Source organism: Artibeus jamaicensis, unplaced genomic scaffold (genome assembly GCF_021234435.1).
Source record: "Artibeus jamaicensis isolate MK-2021 breed Jamaican fruit bat unplaced genomic scaffold, CSHL_Jam_final contig_519, whole genome shotgun sequence".
Taxonomy (NCBI): domain Eukaryota; kingdom Metazoa; phylum Chordata; class Mammalia; order Chiroptera; family Phyllostomidae; genus Artibeus; species Artibeus jamaicensis.
Window position 1 is genome coordinate 18,451,759 of NW_026521871.1, and position 20,918 is coordinate 18,472,676.

General features: G+C 44.1%; 1 protein-coding gene across 2 annotated transcripts in view; it reads left to right on the plus strand.

The window, feature by feature from the left end:
• Positions 1–20,918, plus strand: part of SLC6A11 (solute carrier family 6 member 11) — a 126,924-nt gene that overhangs the window by 16,724 nt on the left and 89,282 nt on the right. For both annotated transcript variants that reach the window (XM_053669060.1, XM_053669061.1), the window contains exon 5: positions 15,036–15,168. In XM_053669060.1, coding sequence (XP_053525035.1) covers positions 15,036–15,168 — 133 coding nt within the window. The remainder of the gene's footprint in view (positions 1–15,035; positions 15,169–20,918) is intronic.

The window sequence follows — 20,918 nt, forward strand, 5'->3', positions numbered from 1 at the left end:
GACAATATCTCTAAGATAAAATTGAGTAAAAAGGCAAGTATAGAATGTTGACTGTAATACCATGTATATAAAAATACATGTATATGCCTTATTCCCATAAAATGTTTCTGGAGGGATGCATAAGAAACTATTAACCTTGGTGATCACCTGAAAATGGGATGGGGAGAGTAGAAGGAGAGTTTTACTTTTAACTTTATACTTTTTTGTACTATTTGAATTTTAAAAAATTAAAAACCAGGAACATGATTATTTGATACTAACAAAAAATAGGAAGATGCTCAATATCATTAGCTATCAGAGAGATGCAAATTAAAACCACAATGATATACCACTTTACACCGGTCAGGATGGCTACCATAAACAAAGCAACAAACAACAAGTATTGGAGAGGGTGTGGAGAAAAGGGGTCCTTAGTTCACTATTGGTGGGATTGCAGACTGGTACAACCATTATGGAAAACAGTATGGAATTTTCTCAGAAAAATAAAAATCAATCTGCCTTTTGACTCAGCAATTCCACTGCTAGGATTATATCCTAAGAATCCTAAAACATCAATTTCAAAGAACCTATGCACCACAATGTTCATAGCAGCACAATTTACAATAGCCAGGACTTGGAAGCAACCTAGGTGCCTGACAGTAAATGAATGGATCAAAAAATTGTGGTATATATATACAATGGAATTCTATGCAGCAGAGAGAAAGAAGGAGCTACTACCCTTTGCAACAACGTGGATGGAACTGGAAAACATTATGCTGAGTGAAATAGGCCAGGTGCTGGAAGACAAATACCATATGATCTCACCTTTAACAGGAAGCTAAATAACAAAACAAACAAGCAAGCAGAAAAAAAAAAGAAAAACCAAAGACACTGAAATAGAGAACAAGGGGACAGTGACCAGAGGGGAGAGGGAAGGGAAGTTAAGGGGAAAAAGGGGGAGGGATTTGGAGGAACAAACAGGAAGGACACAGGGACGAGAACTAAGGGGGGTGGAAATGGGAGGGAGGTGGGGAGCAAGGGGTGGGGGAGGCTGGGATGGGAAAAATAGACAAAAAAACTATACTTGAAAAATAACTAAATAAAATTAATTTTAAAAAATAGGAACCATGGGGTCCCTGAATAAGTTGTCATTGATTATAATGACCCTCCTGTGTGAGTGACAAATACCATTTAGAGCTCTGGTTTCACCTTAGTAGTCATTTCTTATTTTACTAATTATTTTTGTTAATGTTAATTTATTTAGTTTTTTAATCAGCCTTTTGAGATAAAAGAGGAAAAAATTTCCAATTTCTCATTATGCGAATGTAATTTTGGAGAAGTGAGGGGTTGTACCCCATATGCTCAGAATGCAAAGCCAGCCTCCTTGGCTCCCACTGCACCTCAGGCAGCCACAGTTTCCCCAGAAGGCCCTGCTCTTTGGGGCTGCCTCTCCTTGCATGTGCTGCCCTGATGGACAGAGGAGCTTGAGAGAGAAGAAGCTTCTCTCTTGCTTACTCCTCCCCACCAAGGAAGCACCAGGCCCTGATTAAAAGAGAACAGAGAGGAGGTCCAGTTGAGGACAGAGATGGTTCTGCCACAACAGAGATTCATTGCGAGGGAATAGGCCTGGGCAGCCCTGTATAGTTCTTAGGACGTGCACCAGAGCAGACCCAAATGAGCACTTTGTTGCCCGAGCAGGGTGTTGTGTCATTTTTATTTTGTTTAGTATTTAACTGATTGCAAAAATTGTGAATGTTGTTGTAAGCAATGAAAATGCAACAGATATATAAATGTGATATGTTTGTGTTTCAGATTAGACAGTAGTCCCCCTTTATCTGCAGTTTTGCTTTCCATGGTTTCAGTTACCCCACAGTCAGTCATGGTCTGAAAATATTAAATGGAAAATTCCAGAAATGACAACTTATAAGTTTTAAATTGCATTCCATTCTGGGTAGCATAACGAAATCTTGAGTGATCCTGTTCTCTACTGCCCAGGAAATGAATCATCTCTTTGTCCAGTATATCCACATTGTAACACTCCCTGCCCACTAGTCACTTCATAGCTGTCTTGGTTGTCAGATTGATAGTCTCAGCATTGCAGTGCTTGTGTTCAAGTAACCCCTATAGTAGCCGAACAGTATGTCACGGTGCCTGCATCATTCACCTCATCTCATCATGTAGGCATTGCATCATCTCACATTGTCAAAATAAGGATGAGTATAGTACAATGAGATATTGAGAGAAATGTTTACGTAACTTCTTACAGTTACTGTTGTAATTATGTTTTATTATTAGTTATTGTTGTTAATCTCTTACCATGCCTGATTTATAAATTAATCTTTAACATAGATATGTATGTATAGCAAAAAACACAGTACAAATAGGATTTGGTACTATCCGTGATTTTAGGAAGCCATTGAGTGTCTTAGAATGAGAGTGTATTCTCTGTGAATAAGGAGGGGCTATTATATATCACTTATAAATGTGTCTTAATCCATTCAGGCTACTATAACAAAATACTATTGACAAGGTGCTTAAACAACAAACATTTATTTCTCATAATGTGTGGTTTGGGAAGTTCAAAATCAAGGTGCTGATAGGTTCAGTGTCTGATGAGGACTCATTTCCTGGTTCACAGAAGGCATTCTTCTCACTGTGTCCTCTGGTAACAGAAGGGACAAGGAAACTCTCTGGGGTTCTTTTTTTTAAAGGCACTAATCCCATTCGTGAGGGCTCCACCCTCATGACCTAAGCACCTCCCAAAGGCCTCATCTCCTAACACCATCACCTGAGGGTTAGGATTTCAACATATGAATTTTGGGAGGACATAAACATTCACTGTGTTGTAGTATGTTTCCCACTCCCTGCCCCACCTCCTAAGAGATGAACTCTATTAACAATTGATAGGACTTCTGGCCAAGATGGAGGCATAGGTGGAAACACAGTACCTCCTCCCACAACCAAGTTTATGAACAACAAATATTTAAAAACCAGAATGCAACCAAAACAGAGAGAAAATTAAACTGTACCAAAGTCCAACAACAGTGAACCATTCATCCAGACCAGTAAGAGGGGCGGAATCAGCACCTGCGCAGGAAAAAGCGGCCAGACCTGACCCAGGTGTACAAGCAGTGGTTGGCAGATCCCAGGTGCGAGGTGGCAACAGGCAGACTCAGTGAGGGCGCAAGGTGGCTGGAAATAAAGCCTAAAAGCACCAACTGGAAAAACTTTCGGGGGTCGAGGTACCGGGAGAGGCTTCCAGGCTCACAGAGAATTTGTTGGGGAGACCCACGGAGTTCTGGAGGGTGCACAAGCCCACACATCTGGGAGCTAGCACCAGAATGGCCCAATTTGCTGGTGGGAAGCAGCAGAGGAGACCAAAATTCGAGAGAGAGCAGAAAAAAACGCCATTGCCCCTCTCTGACCCTGCCCCCACATACAGCATCACAACCCAGTGACCTGGGTTGCCCCGCCCTGGTAAACACCTAAGGCTTCGCAACTCATATGTAACAAGCGCAAACAGACCAAAACATTATGGCTCAGGAAGAAGAACAGCTCAAAGCCCCAGAGCCAATACTTCTAAGCAACCAAGAGATAGCCGACCTATCAGATGCACAGTTCAAAGCACTGGTGATCAGGATGCTCACAGAACTGGTTGATTTTAGTCACAAATTAGATGAACAAATGAAGGCTTTACTAAGTGAAACGAAGCAAAATGCACAGAGAAACAATAGTGATGGGAAGGAAACTAGGATTCAAATCAGTGGAGAGGACGAGAAGGAAGAAAAAAAACGACTAAACAGAAAAATAAGAAACAAGAATTCAAAAAAATGAGGAGAGGCTTAGGAACCTCCAGGGCATCTTTAAATGTTCCAATATCTGAATTATAGGGGTACCAGAAGGGGAAGAGGGACAGCCACAAGTGGAAAACTTATTTGAACAAATAATAAAGGAGAATTTGCCCAATCTGGCAAAGGAAATAGACTTCCAGGAAGTCCAGGAAGCTCAGAGAGTCCCAAAGAAGTTGGACCCAAGGAAGAACACACCAAGGCACATCATAATTATATTAGCCAAGATTAAAATGGAGAGAATCCTAGAAGCAGCAAGAGATAAGGGGACAGTCATCTACAAAGGAGTTCCCATCAGACTGTCAGCTGATTTCTCAAAAGAGATCTTACAGGCAAGAAGTAGCTAGAAAGAAGCATGCCAAGTCATGAAAGGCAAGGACCTACATCCAAGATTGCTCTGTCCAGCAAAGCTTTCATTTAGAATTGAAGGACAGATAAAGTGCTTCTCAGATAAGGACAAGTTCAAGGAGTTCATCATCACCAAGCCCATATTATATGAAATGTTAAAGGGACTTATCTAAGAAAAAGAAGGTAAAAAATATGAACAGTGAAAGGACAGCAAACTCACAAGTTATTAACAGCCACACCTAAAACAAAAGCAAACTAAGCAGATAGCTAGATCAGGAGCAGGACCATAGAAATAGAGATCACATGGAGGGTTAGCAACAGGGGAGTGGGAGGAGGGGGGGAGAAGGTACAGAGACTAAGTATCATAGATGGTAGGTAGAAAATAGACAGGGGGCGGGCAAGAATAGTATGGGAAATATAGAATCTAAAGAACTTGAGACACATGGACATGAACTAAAGCGGGGGATGGGGCACTGGGTATGCAGGGTGGAGGGGAATGAAGGGAGGGAAATGGGACAATTGTAATGGCATAATCAATAAAACATATTTAAAAATTTAAAAAAATTGTTTTTTTCTGCCACTATTTTCCTGTATATTGAATATCATTCTTCTTTTTTTCCTATAGTGACATCATATCATTTATGCTCTGGGTGGGTGAATTAAATGAAGTAATGTTCTTACAGGACCATGCTCAGGGCCAGGGTATACAGTGGGTGCTTAGTAACAAAGTGTGACTTTGTTTTCATTACTACACCCGTCAGGACATAAAAAGAATCTCAAACAAAACTCTCTGGTTCAGTAAATCACTGCTTTGCACTGTTTAGTGTAAGACATCCATATTTGTTAGGGGGTAGTGATCAAAAATGAATAATAATAGATCATGGCTCTTCAGCACTTACTAATCCCAATTACTACTACTCCTGCTGTTCCCGTTTTGCAGACAAAGAAAGTGAGTCACAGAGAATTTTAAGTAACAAGCATGAGGCTAATCAGCGGAAGCAATGGATTCTGAGGCAGGGAGAGGTTAAGTGACTTGTTTGAAGTGCCTCTCTTGGTGAGTGAGAGCCAGACCTGGGCTGAGAACAGGCCTCTCTGATCCCTGCCTGCCTCCCTCTGCCCTTCCACACCCCTCCTGCTCTCTGAAATGCTCTCTCTCCACTGTCCAACACGCTGTCTCTGAAATGCTAACAGCTATCTGTCTCATCTTGGGCAGAATCTGACTGGCATGTCCCTCATCTCTGCATGGACCTAGGCTCTGGAAGGAAGAGTTTTTCAGCAGATGGGGAAGTATAATTGGTAGAGGGAGGGTGGGAAGGAAAATGGGGAATAACTGAAGGCAGGGTTCCAGTGCCTAACAAAAACAGAACAACTGTTGGGTTGTGTTTCCCCTGGGTTTCAAGGGGTTCCTTTAGGAAATGACTTGAACCATGCTTTTAAAAGAAGTCTGTGCCTTCCAGCTGAGCCAGGTGTTGAGTGTAAAACCTGCAGACTCTGATCTAGTGGGATGACAGATGTAAACTGAAGCTGGCCTCTGGAGTGTACAGCTGATGGCCCTGCAGCTGGTACCACAGGTGTTAATGAGTGAGGCTTTATTTCAGGCTTGGGCACAGAATAACTCAGAAGAGGCCATTACAAAATTCTAGTGCATTATCTCTATTTTAGATGATTTTTAACAAAACCATGAGAAAGTATGTAAAACTCCCCAGATTTTCTCTCTCTCACTTGTTCTCTTTCCCTTTCTCCTTCCCTCTCTCCTTCTCTCTCTCTCTCTCTCTCTCACACACACACACACACACACACTCACTCACACTCACACACATACACACTCACGTCTGCTTCATGCTTTCCCTGGAAGTCCAGGATGGGGAAGAAGTACCAGACCTGGGGCACAGACTGTCCCACTTACTAGTGGGGACCCTGCATATGATTCTGAGCTTTTTTATCCTTATGGATGAAATGTGTGTACCTCTCCCACCCTTCAAGTGCCATCAGTGTGAAGTGATGGTGACAGGTGGGAAGTAACTGGTCAACATTAGGTCCTTTCACTCCTACATCTTGCTCATCCTGAGCCCATCCACCCTCCCCACACCACAGCTGAGGTAGATATGGTAACATTCAGAGAGCAGAGGTCTCCTGGTGGGATGCATGGGAGCTGGCAGCAGAGCCCCGCTCCCCACTCTAGACTTCCTTTCCCTGGGCTTCTCCTGATGGCACATGTACCTTTCTTGCTCACTGTCCTTCTGTGGCAGGCAGTGGCTTTTTGCCAGCCTTAACACAGAACATCTCAGAGGGGCTGAGGGGAGTTTACAGTGGCACATGAGGCATGTCTACTGTACCATAGGAGCTTTTGAGGCTGGGAAGCCTTGGGCAGCACTTTTGGGCTGTGCTGATAGAGAGAAAGTGTCAGGCATCTGAGGGTCCTGGGACCCCAACCATAGGGCAGTAAGGCCCTATCCTCTGTAGGGACCTGTGTCCCACAAGTGCATATGGACTACCTGACAAACCCATGGTGGAGTCCCACAGGCTGTGGCAGCTTTTCTGTTTCTCAGCCTACCCCTCTCTCTGTACTTGCCTCCAGACCTACAGAACTTCTGTTCACATCTCCCTACAAGGCCCAAGTTTAGAGGCTTTCTTTCCCCCGTGTTCTGATGTTCTTACAGTCCCCACTTCTAGGCATACTCTCTTCTCACTGCCTCCTACTTTCCAGATCTCACCCTCCAGCCACAGGGGGCCAAAACAGACATTGAACTTAGGGTCAGGAGACTATGGTGCCAGGTCAGGCTCTGCAACTTACTAGTTTGTGATCTAAGGCAAAGTGCCTATTACTTGGAGCCTCAGTTTCCTCAGAACAATGGGAGTAAAACAAGATGACATACACAAGAGTGCCTGGTTCTCTCTTCCAAAGTGTGTGTTCTGTGCAATGTTAGAAAGTATTGCTTTGGAAAGGCAGATACTGGGTGAAGGGCACTTCCATCCTAACTAATTCTGAGGTGTAATTTACATACTATAAACTGCATCACTTTTTAGTGTACAGGTCAATGAGGCGGCCACTCATTCACTTCTCTGTAGATTTGCCTACTCTGGACATTGCGTATAATTGGAATCACGCAATGTGTGGTCCTTGTCACTGTCTTTTTTCACTTAGCGTAATGTTTTTAAGGTTCACCCATGTTATAGCATGTATCACTAATTCATTCTTTTATGTGACTAAGTAATATTCCTTTGTATCATGTACTACATTTTGTTTGTCTATTTATCCTTCATGTGATAGAAAGTTGACTAGTTTTCACTTTAGAGCTATTATGAATAAACTAGGAGTGAAATTGCTGTGTTTTATGAACAACTTTTAAGAAACTACCAAACTGTTTTCCCAACATGGCTAAACCATTTTATATTCCTACCCATAGTATATGAGAGTTCCATTCCTCCACATCCTTGAGGACATTTGTTATTGTCTGTCTTTTTTATTATAGTCATCTTAGTGGGTGTGAAGCAATATCTCATTGTAGTTTAATGGGGAATACTTCTAAGTAGATTTGGGAGATATTGGGTCACACAAAGCTTTAGAGGTGTTTTTATTTCAGGACTTTTCAGAGGCTTTAATATTCTAATGAGCATAGAGACTCTTTAAGGAGGGCCACAGTGCACAGCATTTTCTCAAATGAGGTCCCAGTGTGACCTGGGAACTCAGGGTGTCATGAAGGATTAGTGTTCTTTGGGAAGCATTTGACTAGAGCAGGGGTCAGGAGACAACCAGCCAAATCCCATCTGCTGCCTGTTTCTGTAAATAAAGATTTATTGGAAGACTGCCACATTCATTCATTCACTCATTCACAAATGGTCTATGAAGGCTTTCACAATGTAAGGATACAGTTGGATAGTTGGAACAGAGAGCACAGGCTTTGCAAAGGCTATGAAAAATATTTGTTTTCTTGCCCTTTACAGAAAAAAGTTTGCTGACCCCTGACCATGCTAGTGCCTGGTGCACAGCAGATGCTCACTTACCCTTTAGATGGGAGGAGGGACTTGTCCCAGGGGTATGAGTGGGGACTTAGGAAACATCTGTAAGGCTTTATATTATTTGAGCTGGTACTTGAAGGACAGATAGAGTTTTGAAAGCTTGGGGGAACTGAGAAGGACATTCCTGCCAGAGAGAGCAGTGGAAATGAATTCTGGAAAGTGAAGAAGTACAGGGTGTGTTTGGGGACTGATGGGAACTTTAATATGGGCAGTTGAAGAAACTGGAGCCTTAGCTGTATACCTCAGGCCAACTTAGGTCCTTAGTTATATCCCTTGAATGACGTGTTCCTGTTTCATCTTCCCTAAGCCAGGGCAGTGGGCCCAGGCTATGCCTGAGAAGTCGAACAGAAGTGGCTTCAGGTTCTGCCTCTGCATTTCTGAGTATATTACTTCCCTAAGGCACAGTTTTTCCATCTATAAAATGGAATAATAGTTGCACTCACACCAGGAGTAAGCATGAAGAAAATGTAAACTGTTACCATCCATGTTGTTGTTATCTTTATTCTCTCGGGTAGTAAACTCACTGAGGGTAGAACACACCTGCTTTACTCATCACTGTGGCTCTAGTCCTTAGCATGGAGTTAGCACCCTGGAATTATCTACTGAACGAATACATGTTGCAGGGGGCTCAATTTCTTGCCTAGGAGGGTCCTTGGCCTGAGTTCTGCACTGGTTTAGGGCCTCAGCTGTGGGCTTTGCAGGAGCTAGCCCCACACATGAGGATAGATGGGGGCCTGTACTTTCTTCCCAGGCAAGTGAGCAGAACTCTGAAGGCGGAAGGATTGTGGGGGGCAGAGGGGGTGTTTCGGGGGAGCGGTGCCGAGAAGGCACATTTGTTTCGGAGATGGGCCTTTTTTTGTTGTTTGTTTGTTTGTTGCTTTGGGAGACCAGAAAGGAAGACAGAGCAAGGCTATTTATAGCCCAGCTCCTCAGTGCCAGCTTTTAGGGCGGTCGGTCTCTGCGTCCCTGGCAGTACTTTCTCTGTGGCAGGTTAAAGAAAGGTGATGTGTTTGCCGGCTCCGTGCTGGACATTAAGATGAGGGCTCCCTCAGGACCAGCTGGAAGCTGTTCCCACAGGGCCTCTCCCAGGCTCTCTGCGATGGCAGCCGGTGGTGACAGCTTGGTAGGGGGAGGGTGCTGTACCATCTCTGCTTCTTCTGGGCAGACCACCCCTGGCTCTGGAAGCTGAAGTGTCTGGAAGTGAAGCTCCAAGTGTGAGGCTATTTCCTTCCCTCCAAATTCAGCCCCTTTGTGTGTGGGAGAGACAGGGAAGGGAAGGTGATACTCAAGGAATAAGAGAGGGCTTGAGCCCCTTGCATTCTATCACTGGGATCCAGTTCTGGTGAGGCAGTGGGTATTTGGGCATCAGAGGAACCTGGTTTCAAGCCCCAGTTGGACAAGTTGCTTCACCTATCTGGGCCTTAGTTTCCCCACCTATAAATGAGTATAATAATGCCTCATAATGAGAACTGAATGCCATGAGAAGTAAGGGCTCTCAGGTGGCACCTGCCACTGTTCCTTCCACTTCCAGCAACTTGTTTCTTCCTCTGAGTCTCTCGATATAGACATAGCTTGCTTTTAAACTCACTTCTTGGTTTCCCCAGCTCTTTGCCTCCAATTCCTATAGAAATGACATCTCTACCTGTGGATTCTTTTCCTTCTTTCATCTCTGGAACTTCTACCCCTTCTTCCTCTCTGATCCCCCATTCCCTCCTGTGATCAAAACATATCCCTTCCTCTCCTCTCTTTTCCATTTATTATTCCAGTCTCACCAACCTGAAAACAAAACAAATATAAGTAAGACAGCTCTTGTTGCCTGTGGCCCCTTTAGGTACCAAATCATCTCTGGCCCCTTAGAGCTCAACTTCCCAAGAGAACTGCCTTATCAGGCGCTCACCTCCCATCTTCTCTTCACGACATAAAAGTCTTTCCCCACCAGGGGAGCAGCTGTCCTTGCCTCACCCACTCCTCCTGCTCCCAAATCTCACAGCTATGCTCCCTCTCACCAGGCTGCTCCACAGCACTTGGCAGATGGGCTACTTCCCCGTCGGAATGCCCCCCCCCCTTCTCCCTCTGTGTTGGGGAATGCCACCATATCTGGTTGCTCCCTGCCTTTCTGCTCACCCTTTTCCACGTCCTTCAAGGCCTCCTTCCTTCCTCTCTCTGCTCTGTAGATGTCAGGGTTCCTGAGTCTCTGTGGTAGACCCTTCCCCTCCCCTTCTCCAGCACTCCCCAGGCAGCCTCCTGCTTTCCCAGGACACTGATCTCCTCCCTGCATTGCTTTTCTGAGTTTTGCATCTGGAGGCCCATTTGCCTTGGAGCATTGCAGCTCACCGGGTGTCCCACAAGCACTTCAAAATTATCTTATCTGAAAGATTGATTCTTCGCTTCTTCTTCAACCCCAGTGGACAGTTCACTTCTGCTCAGCTAATGACCTGCCATTCACTAAGTACAAACCTTGGTGTTAGCCTATACCTCTCTCTTCCTTGCTGTCTGCCAGCTTGTACCTCTGCTGCTCTCAAACCCATCAGTTCCCCTCCAGGGCCATTCCCCTACCTTAGTTCAGACCCTGCCTATTTCTTGTCCAAATTCAGGCAGAATTCTCTGTACTAGGCACTCTGCTTCATTCCACCCTAATCATACATTCTTGCCACTGCAACTAGATAGTGTTCTGAAACATACACCTGATGAGGTCTCACCCCTGTTAAAGATTCTTCCATCACCCTTAAGATGAAGCCCCACCTCCTCAGTTAGACTCATAGTTCAGCCCTTGCTTACCACTCCAGTCCTGTCCTCACCTCCATCACTTACCCTGGCTTCTGCACAGACCTGACACGGCCTGTCCTGCCCTGGCCTCACTGAGCTTTCATTTCAGCCTGCTTGTTGTTGCTCTCAGTGGCCTTTCTGCCCCCAAATGTCCTCTTTCTTCTTCAATAACTCTCCTTTGCTAACTACCCTTCAGGCAGGACCCTGATGTTGGCCAGATCCCCAGTAAGGGTCCCCTGCTTTTCTCTCATAACCCTCTTCACACCCTGCTCTGTTAATTCATCTGCCTTCCTCATTAAACCACAAGCTGTCAAAGGACCCTGGGCATAACACAGTAGCTGGGCAAAGCACTGGGCATAGCACTGAAGACACTTTAATAAGTATTTCTTGTATAAATTAATAAATGCTTAAAGGACACATACAGTAGACTTTTACCTAACACACAAGGACATGAAAGGTAGCTTAGGGGCATACATTTACCTTAGCTCTAATTTATGAAGAAGAGAGGAAGGTGGGGATTTTAGTGTTATAGGAGAATTTAGAAGTTCACATTGTGACTGAAAGTGTAGACTCTAGAGTCAGGATCCCCGGGTTCAATTTATGGCCTTACCTTGCTCCTGGCATGACGTTGGGCAAGTTATTAACCTCTCTGTACCTCAGTTTTTCCATCTTTGAAATGATGATGATAATGGTACTTCAAGGATTGTTGAGAAGGTTAGATGAGTTCATGCTTGGAAACCTGTAGAAGGGAGGTATCATCACTCCTATTCTACAGATGAGGAAGCTGAGGCTCAGAGATGTGATGTCCCCTACACAAAGTCACACAGCTGGGAAGTAGCAGCACTGGAATTTGAGCCCATCCCATGTCTGTATGTGCCAAGGGCTAGAGAAGTAGAGGTGTTATATCTCCAGCCTCTGAGATTTCCGCCTTTGGGCAGAAATCTTTAGAAATATTGTACTCTTATGGCCTGAAAAAGAATACTTTCGGAAGAATCTGCCTTTGTGCCTGGCTCACAGTACGTGCACAATATTACTTGAGTAAATGAATCCCTTCAAAGGGCCCCATCTAGTCTTCAACATTTCCCGCTCCCTGATCAGTATTGGGAGGTCTGGTCCTGTGTCTCTTTTTTTGCCAGGGTGTTGGCAACAAACTCTTCCTTATTCAGATCTTTCTTCTGTCCCAGCACTTTATGGGGGTGGGTCATTAAGAAAGCTCTTTCCCAGGAAGAGCTGTACCTTCTCCAAGTCCCCAGAGCTGAGTGCCCAGCCCCCATGCTCTCAAAGGCTGCCCTTGTGGGTTTGAAAACAACCCCAGAGCCCTGCAGGCTGAGAACCTGGCCCTCAAGCCCCCTTTCTTTAGAAACCCAAGGTCTGTGGCTGGTTAGAGTCAGCGCTGGTAAAACCTGAAGCAAATAGTTTGAGGATGTTTTCAAATAGTGTCTAGTGAAACAAAAGAGCAATTCATTCTGCATAGCTTTTAGTAATCTGCTTCCCATTCTGGGAATTAGATTGTTCAATTAAGCGAGAGGGAGCTGAAGCAGCCTGTGTGACTCAAAAGTTTGCAGCATCCAGAATGTGGAATAGAGGGGACCTGAGCCAGCCTACTCCTGGCTAGTCTGCCCCTTCCTTCTCCCTGTCTCTGTGTCTTTTCCAGCTTTCAGTTTTCCCACTTCAGAAAGCAACTACATCAACAAGAAGGCATGTGTATGCATGCATCCCTGCTAGCTGAGGACCTTGTGTAAATATTTCTTTAAGAAAAAATTCAGAGGCTGGAGTGGAGTAGGACAGAACACATCCAGGTCCTTTCCATCTGCAGTGGCACACTTTCCTGCTCTGGATTGTCCCTTCTCATAATGGGCTTTCAGGGCACTTTGGGGGGCAGTTTGTAGATGGTGGGTATGTGTTGTCTACAAGGCTCTTAATCTGGAGGCAAGGTGGTCAGTGAGCCCTCTGAAGTTCCTGCAGAATGTTGGGAGTGGGGAGGTGCATCAGGGTATTTCTCTGGGGAGAAAATAGCTTCTCAAGGTATTCCTGACTCCCTCTCCTAGCTCTCTCCCTACCCTACCTCTCCTAAAACGTAAAAGGTTGAAAACTATTTTGGTGGAGTTCCTAAGTTATTCCTTTCTTGCCAGGAATCTCCTCTTCTTGGTGCCCAAGCCTTACTGCGCTTGAGTAATTCTTGGGAAACGTGGCAAAATGCAGCTTCCCAGGGGCCATTCCGTCAAGATTAAGACTTCGTTGGTTCTGGGATGGGGCACAGGAATTTTTGTCTTTTGGCAAGCATCCCATGAGGATCATACTTGGGAGCCTGCTGCTCTTTTGTAATAATAGATACTCTTTGGGTTTAATTTAATAAGACCTGTAGTTTTTAAATGAAATAAAGTCAGAGGCTGCTAAGACATAAGAAGCAAATAAAATGATCATTGTTATAACGATGTGGCTATCTCCTTTCTTAAATAACTTGTACCTCTTTTGTTTCTAACTTATCTTAGTCAAGTGCAAGAGCCACACCATGCATATCTTCTTATCCTCAGTACCTCAGTATTAATGTAATGCCCAGCACAAATAGTTGCTCAATAAATGCATATTTATGTGGATGTTCCTACTTCTGGCTATAGGTCTGGGAGCTGGTTTCCCTTTGAGTAAATCCGTGGCTGCACAGAGCCCAATTTTGTTTGGGGACCTGCCTGATTTCTCCTGTGGCGGTTGGGGCTGGAAGGAGCTTGCAGACCAGTACTAATTGGTGTCATTGAGTAATTAATGCAGAATCAGGCCCCAGGCGGATTCCCAGGGAGACAGACACTGAGGGAGGCTTTCATGCTTGGTGGGATGGGAGCTGCTTTCTCAAAGGACGTTCCCAGAGTACTGAGGCAACTGGCGTGGTCTGGTAGGGGTGGTTTGGCAGCTGGGATGGAGTTTATGGAGCAAGTTTGGAAGGGGTTTGTGTTGGTGCCATGGTTCTGCACAATATGGAGCGTGGCGAGTTTGACTTTAAAGGAACACAAACTCCAGAAGTGGGCTCTGGGAGCCAGATCTGTGTCAACTCTGAAGAATGGGTGGATTCTGAGGGATGGCTATGGCTAGAGGCATTGCTTTAGTGCACCTAGGGGTCTTCTCTCTTCTGTAGCCTGGGGCTTCTGGGATACCCCCTACCCCTTGGCATGCTACTGAAGGCTCCTGATGATCTCTCTGTTTACTTTTTCTGCTTTTCCCTCTGATCCCTGTACTCCAGCATTCCCCAGGTGTTCCACGCTCATTTTTTGGCCTTTGCTCATGCTATTTTCTTGACCTAAAATAATCTTGCACCTCTCTCTCCTGGCAAAATTCCATCATCTTTCACAGTAGCCTCAAATATTACTTCTTCCAGGAAGCTTTCCCTGGCCCCCTGTAGCAGTCAAGATAGGTTGGTTTATGCTACAGTAACAAACACCCCCAAAGATCTCAGTAGCCTAAAGCAACAGAGTTCATTTCTTGTTCACCCAGCACTCTGGCACAAGGTGGCAAGAAGGTTCTAGTAATCACTCAGGAACTCAGGCTTCTAGAGGCTCATCTTAACATGTGCTTCTACTATGACAGCAACAGTAGTGAAAAGAAGACATGGTGAACCGCACCACCTGGCTCTGAAAGCCTCTGTCTGAAGTGACATAGGTGCCATTGGCCAGAGGAAGTCCAGTGGCCTCCCTCGAGTTCACCAGGCCAGGGTGTGTGATCTCTGCTGATGGAGGGACCTAAGTGTTTATGGACAGTCCTGTGGTCTCCTTGTACCATGAGGTAGGCTAGGGGTATCTTCGTTAAACCAAAGGCCCTGTGCTTTGCCCATCATATTCTTACTATGTTGCACCATAAACCACCTGCTAACTGGACTTCCATGAAGTCAGGGGTCTGGGTCTTGCTCCTCTATGAGGCTCCCACACACATCCCTGGATTTGGCTCAGAAGATGCTAGGTTAATGGTGGGTGGTGAGTAAAGGAACGAGCCAGCTGTCCCTGCCTCTCTGCAGCACTAGTTTTGCTCAGGGTTTGGTTGAAGTGGGCCAAATCCAGTCCCTGTGACTCATGGCCCTTTCTTCCACAGACGCCGGGTCCTGGCTATCTCAGATGGGATTGAGCACATTGGGAATCTACGCTGGGAACTGGCCTTGTGTCTTCTGGCAGCCTGGACCATCTGCTACTTCTGTATCTGGAAGGGGACCAAGTCCACAGGAAAGGTAAGAGGTGCATCTTCAAGCAACTAGTGTAGGCAGGGGAGAGCACGAGTTGTCTTATGCCAGCTCACAGGTGACCCAGAGAGTGCCAGGGAGTTCCCATTGCAAAGTTGGGAGGTAGGAGGAGCACTGAACCAGGTAGTCCACTCAGGAGTTCAGAGCTAGAATCCCACTTATTTGTCACACAGCTCAGGGCTATTCACTTCTACCTTCTGAGCCTAAGTTTGCTAATCTGTGAGATAACAAAGCCTTATCCTGTCTTCTTACTGAGTTGAGAGCCACACATAGAAGGGGGGGGGGGTGAAAGTGCTCTGAAAACTAGGAAGTGCTCAACTACTACCACACAGTTTTGTTTTTTTTTTTTGTAATCAAGATGTGTGCTATAGGTGTGTGCTAATACAGGTAATGCTGGTTGCTTTCATTGAAAGACCCCAAGTTGTCACCTGTCTGGGGTCTGTGGAGGGAAGAGCAGACACTCTCACCTTGTTATTTTGCTGTGCCATTTGCACCACATGGCCTCCAGGGTTGGTGGCTCTTCAGTGAAGAGAAGTGGGAGGAGGCAGTGGCTTTTAACTGCCCTGTCCTGAAAGTTACTGTGGCTCCTCCAGTTATTGCTTCTGGCCAGAACCTGAAGCATAAGCCTAACCTAAGGCAAGGAAGGCTGCGAAATGTAGTGGAAGGCAGGGACGTCCAGTGAGCACAGCCATCTGTGCTACAAGGATCAGTAGAGATTATAATGTGTGGCTCATAGCCATGTCCAGCCCACACATGTGCTTTATTTTTAATTTTAAAGGAAAAAAATTAGTTTCCAACATTCAGAAATTAGGAAAATTCATGTTGAAAAAAATCATAGGATTCTGACATTCCCATGGAAAATTGAAACATTTGGCAACACTGAGCTTACATACGTACATGGCAGAATGTGGCTGAGCTAGCAGCAGCTACCTCCTTCCAAGAGGAATCTCCACCATTCCCTACCTTTCCCTACCATTCCCTATTGCCCCGATCCTGTGGCTGAGCATCAATGCCATTAGTTTTCTCCTTTGTGCTACTTATTTTTTTCTTGAGGAAAATGAAATTTTTCCTATACTTGCATCACCCTGACCAACTGCATCACTCCTTATCTGCTTGCTTCTGGTAGGCAGTTGCTCATAAATTTGGATTGTAAGGTACTGTCTAGGTCACAGGCTGGAAACAAAACCTCTGAGAAGACAGGAACTTGTCAACTCTGGGCCCTTTTACAAAAGATGGTCCCTTGAGTTCCCCCAGTGGTAGGAGGAATCAAGATGAAAGTGCTAGAATTTTGGAGGTGCATGGCCTATGGGAAGGGAGTTAGGAGAACAGAGAAGAGATATCAACAAGCCCCATGCTATGGGCTATAAGGAAGCTGAGGCCTGAGTAGAACAGAGACTCATGTCTCCTCAGCCAAGATGATTTTGCTGATCTTGGCTTTCTCTGGTGTGTATCAGGAAGACAATAGGATTTTTCTGGTTTTTCAAATATAAAAATCATTGTATTCTTGATCTGTTTCTTCAGACTACTTATATGTTGCTCCTGTCCCCCTCCTTGCTGCCTCTTCTGGCTAAAGAGGAGGAGAATGATAGGAGGGATTAAAAACCAGGGTCTGGTATCAGGATGCACATCTCAGGCCCGTCACCCACTAGCTGTGACCTTGGGCACATCACTTAATGTCTTTTCTGCATAATAGGGATTGACAGTGGTGCGCTGTATGGGTGGTTGCCAGGAGTAAATGCAAGAATGCACATTCAGTGCATAGCGGAGTGTGTAACTAATAGTAAGTGCCAAGTAATGGTGATTTTTGAAAATTTTGTTATAAAGGTAAAATTTATTCATTCAAGAAATAGTTTCCAAGTATCTACTGTGTACCTAGCATTATTCAGTGGGTATCTAAAGATGAATAAAACACAGTCTCTGCCCTACTCAGCTAATAGTGAAGGTACACTGCAAACCATAAGGAGAAGAGAGAAGGTGTCATGGTTGGTATTATTATCGCTTCCTCTATGATTACAACATCCTTGGGAGTTAGTGCTGAGGCCAGCGGGGCTTGGCTAGGTGGCAGCATGCATGGTTGTGGGCAGGGAGTGGAAGGGAGGGTGTGAGGCTGCTTGGACAAGGTTTTGCATGTGCATTGAGTGTGTTGTCCATGTGCATTGTGGACTTGGGTCCTCAGGCCCAGGACATGGGTCATGGATCAATCAGGTTTCACTTGGACCTCAGGAAAAATCTCAGTCCCACAGTGGGGCCAGTTGGCTGGGTCATTAAGTCTATATATTAAGGATTTTTTTTCTCAGACAATTCTAGTGCAGGAACAGAGTTTCAAGGAAGGAACTTGAAGGCTACATTCTTGGAGATTTCAGAAGAAGCATCTGGGGAGGGAGGGACCATTTCTTCATGACCTTCTGTTTCGCTCCACACTCTGCCAGGGGCTTTTCGTGTACATTAGCAGATGAAATGCCATGAACTCAGGAGATAGTGCCTCTATTGTATAGGTGGGGACTCTGAGACTGAAAGGTTGAGTAGCCTGGCCAGAGTTACATGGCAACTTGGTACCTCAATACTGACCCACTTTGCCTGTCCATGGACTCAAAATTTAGAACATTGTGGTGTGTTGAATGATGTGCTTTCACCCACCCTCTCTGAGTCTACTTTTTCTCATCTCTAGTCTAAATGGTAATGATAGTAGTAGTAATAATATAATACTTACAAGTAACAATAGGTAGTAGTTATTGAGCACTTCACATGCCCATTGCATTCAAATCTTGAAACAACCTCAAGAGACAAGGGCTATCATCATCTCCATTTTACACATGAGAAAACTAAGGCTTGAAGGCTTTAAGCAACTTGCTCAGGGACCCTCAGGTAGGAATCTAAGGGCTGAGATTGACCCCAGGCCTTGATGATCACATAGCTCGTGCTCTGGATGCGTGTGGTAGGGCAGACACAGACAGATAGGCAGTTGCTATTTAGTGAATTTATATCAGTATGAAACAATAGAACAGTTAGAGAATGAGATCCTAGGAAGGTGAGGGTGCTAATGGTTGAAAACTAGCTCTGAAATTTTAGACTTACAGCATGCAGAGCTGGATGGCACTTTAGTTTTTAAGTCCAACTCCTGTTTTACAAATAAGGAAGTGGAAGTCCAGAGAGATTGCAAAGTTTGCCCAAGGCCACCCTGCCTGGAAGGAACAGAGCTGGGATTCAAACCTGGGTCTCTACGTTCCCTGAGGCTGGTCCTCATCTGTACTAACCTCCAGCAGGAGTTCCTGTACAGGTTCAATGTGAGCATGTTGATCGTAGTTCTCAGCACATAGTAGGTGGCTCAGAAAGCCACTTATAACCCTGCCCCAGTGCAGTGGCTTCATTTGTAGTTTGACACAATTCTTCTTCCTCTCCTTAGACACTGTTAGAAATTTCAGACATCTGGATTTTTAAAAAATGCATAAAAACTTTTCTTGATTGTATATTAAGTCATGAATAAATGGAAGATTCTGAAATACTTGCTTTCTTAAGAGGAAACATCCAAGCTATTTGTAACTTGTCATCTTCTGGATGATAAACAGTTTCATTCTGGATAATTGAAAAACTTACTAATTGAAATCAAGTAACTAGAGAGAGCATGAAGACATCTGTGATTTTTCTGTGTCCTTGAGTTACTTGTTTTTAAAGATTTTTAGAGCATATTTAGGTTTACAGCAAAATTGAACAGAAAGCACAGAGACTTCCCCTATGACTCCTTCCCTATTAGTTTGCACTATTATCAACATCCCTCACCAGAGTGGTACTTTCATTATAACTGATGGACCTACATTGACACATCATAAATACCCAGAGGCCATAGTTTACATTGGAGTTCACTCTTAGTGTAGTACAGTCTATGCGTTTGGACTAATGTATAATGGCATGTATCCATCACTGTAGTACCATACAGAATAGTTTCACTGCATAGAAATCCACTATGCTTTGCTTGTTCTTCTCCCCCTTAGCTGTCCTCTGGTAAATACTCATCTTTTTACTGTCTTTTATAGTTTTGCCTTTTCCAGAATGTTACATAGTTAGAATCATCCAGTATGTGGCCTTTTCAGATTAGTTTCCTTTACTTAGTAAAATGCACTTAAGGTTCTTCTATGTCTTTTCTTGTCTTCATAGCTTATTTCTTTTTGTCGTTGAATACTATTCCATTGTCTGGATATACCAGTTTATCCATTCACCTATTGATGGACGTCTTAAATACTTCCAAGTTTTAACAAACATTTGCACACAGGTTTTTATGTGGACATAAGTTTTCAAATTCTTTGAATAAATACCAAGGACCATGATTGTAAGAGTATGTTTTGTTTTGTCAGAAACTACCAAACTGTCTTCTGGAGTGTCTGTTCCATTTTTGCATTCACCCCAGCAGTGAATGAGAGTTTCTGTTGGTCTACATCCTTGCCAGTGTTTGGTGTTGTCAGTGTTTTTGAACTTTGGCCTTCCTAATAGGTGCCTTGTGGTATCGCACTGTTTCAATTTTCATTTCCCTGATGACATATGTTGTGGAGCATCTAGTACCTTTGGTGAGGTGTCTGTTAGCCCATTTTATAATTGGATTGTTTGTTTTCTTATTGTTGAGTTTTAAGAGTTCTTTGAGTATTTTAGAAAATAATCCTTTATCAGATATGTCCTTTGCAAATATTTCCTTCCAGTCTGTGGCTTGTCTTTTCACTCACTTGACATTGTCTTTTGCAGAGCAGAAGTTTTTAATTTTAATGAATCCATCCTATCAACTATTTCTTTCATGGGTTATGCCTTTGGTGTTATATCTAAAAAATCATCACCATACATAAAGTCACCTAGATTTTCTCCTATGTTATCTTCTAGGAGTTTTATAGTTATATGTTTTACTCTGCCCCATTTTTTAGTTAATTTTATGAAGGATTTAAGGTCTGTGGCTAGATTAATTTTTTTTTTATGTGTCTGAGCATTTGTTGAAAAGACTTCCTTGGCTCTGTCCTTGTTTTTTAATTCATCAAACAAATTAATCTTGCCCATTTCTGCCATCAGCTCCTCCCTGGTCTCATAAGCCTAAAGCCAAGTCATTATCAACAGCTTCCTCCTTCACAACTCATTCAATTATTGACCAAGTAAACCTACTTTTGTAATCATCTTGAAAAACATTCTGCCCTCTCCATTTATTTGTCTATCTAGCCACTCATCCATCCATCCACACATTTAACAAATATTGAGCCCTCAGTACCTCCAGAGTGAAAATTGCTCTTAGAATTTCCCATTTGTACAGATACATTCCTGACATGCAGAATGACACAAATGAAATGTTTTGTATTCTAACAAAATTACAAGTAAATTCAAGGTGTGTCCTTGTCTTTATTCTATTTTAGCACGTGACAGTGTGTAAAGCAGTGTTTCCATTTTGTGAAATTCCTAAAACTTGCCATGCCTATTTGTTGAAGACCAAAAAACCCAATCATTACTGTGTCCTTCTCTTTTAACTTTGCCAGGCCTTAGTCTAATCCAGGGACTGGCACACTTTGACCTGAGGGCCAAATACAGCCTCTGGCTTGTTTTGTAAGTAAAGTTCTATTGGACCAGAGCCACATCCATTCCCTTACACATCTTCTGTGACTGCCTTTGTGCTACTACAGCAGCAGAGTTGAGCAGCTGGGGCAGAGACTATGTGACTCACAATACCTAAAGTACTCACTGTCCGATAGTCACAGAAGTTTGCGGATCTTTCT